Source organism: Sinocyclocheilus anshuiensis, unplaced genomic scaffold (genome assembly GCF_001515605.1).
Source record: "Sinocyclocheilus anshuiensis isolate Anshui unplaced genomic scaffold, SAMN03320099.WGS_v1.1 scaffold195, whole genome shotgun sequence".
NCBI lineage: Eukaryota > Metazoa > Chordata > Actinopteri > Cypriniformes > Cyprinidae > Sinocyclocheilus > Sinocyclocheilus anshuiensis.
In genome coordinates this window covers 69061-70043 of record NW_015548236.1, presented here as the reverse complement: position 1 = coordinate 70043, position 983 = coordinate 69061, and the positions used below count along the sequence as shown (strand labels likewise).

Sequence of the window (983 nt, the reverse complement as noted above, 5' to 3'; positions counted from 1 at the left end):
TCGTCTGCGCTTATTTACAGACGCAGCAGTGTTGTGCATTTTGACCAGTTGATGGGAAAAGTATTCTTAAAATGCATTCAAAATTCTGAATAATTTGTAATATATAATTATTCTCGGTATTTAGAAGTGCCCACGATAATAATATTGTGCATATTCATTACCGTGATATATCGCATTACCGAATACCAGCACAAGTCTACATCAGACAGTCACAATTTAGCGGGCTGACATTCGAATGACTCTAATGTCTTTTTTGTCCACATACGCCATTCTGTACTGACCTTCGCGCACTGCATGTGATTGCAGCCTTCATTTTTCTGGATGGGGGATTTGCAGTTGGCACAAGGTTTAGAGTTGGTGAGTAGCCACAGGCAGTTGGCAGCATCTTCATAGGCTTCACTCACACCAGCCACTGTTCAGAGACAAAGAGGAGCTCAATATTAAAACCTACAGAAGCAAGTTGTATATCATGAACATCCATTAAATAAGGTATAGGTGAAGGTGCATATATTAAGTAAAGGTGCAGACTGAAATGTCTGGAGCTCCTACATTCTTCAGGCTTCATTTCAGACACTTTCTGCAGCCACATCTTCCATGTCTCACAGTCACAAGGTTCATGAGCATCACCAAGACACTCCCTGAGAAGAAACCCGAGAGATGAACATGAATAGTGCTTTGATGGCATTTTCCAGGATGAACGTTAAGATGGTGATCTCATGAAATCTCTCAGAAACATGATTGTGTCACATTATCCCATCAAAATCAAAAGAAACAATATACAGTATTTTAACAAAAATATTCATTTTTAGGGGTCTGAATACTTTCCGTACCCACTGTATATATATATATATATAAGGCATGTGATCAGCTAGAGACAAAAAAGAAGTCACGCCCACAAGCCACGCCCCCAGCACTTATTATTAAAAATATATAATACACACACACACACACACACATACATATATATATATATATATATATAT

General features: G+C 38.3%; 1 protein-coding gene across 3 annotated transcripts in view; it reads right to left on the bottom strand.

The window, feature by feature from the left end:
• LOC107654707 (ankyrin repeat and IBR domain-containing protein 1) overlaps positions 1-983 on the bottom strand; it is a 39490-nt gene that overhangs the window by 23262 nt on the left and 15245 nt on the right. For all 3 annotated transcript variants that reach the window (XM_016441901.1, XM_016441903.1, XM_016441904.1), the window contains 2 exons: positions 550-638; positions 282-412 (listed from right to left, as the gene is read on the bottom strand). In XM_016441901.1, coding sequence (XP_016297387.1) covers positions 282-412; positions 550-638 — 220 coding nt within the window. The remainder of the gene's footprint in view (positions 1-281; positions 413-549; positions 639-983) is intronic.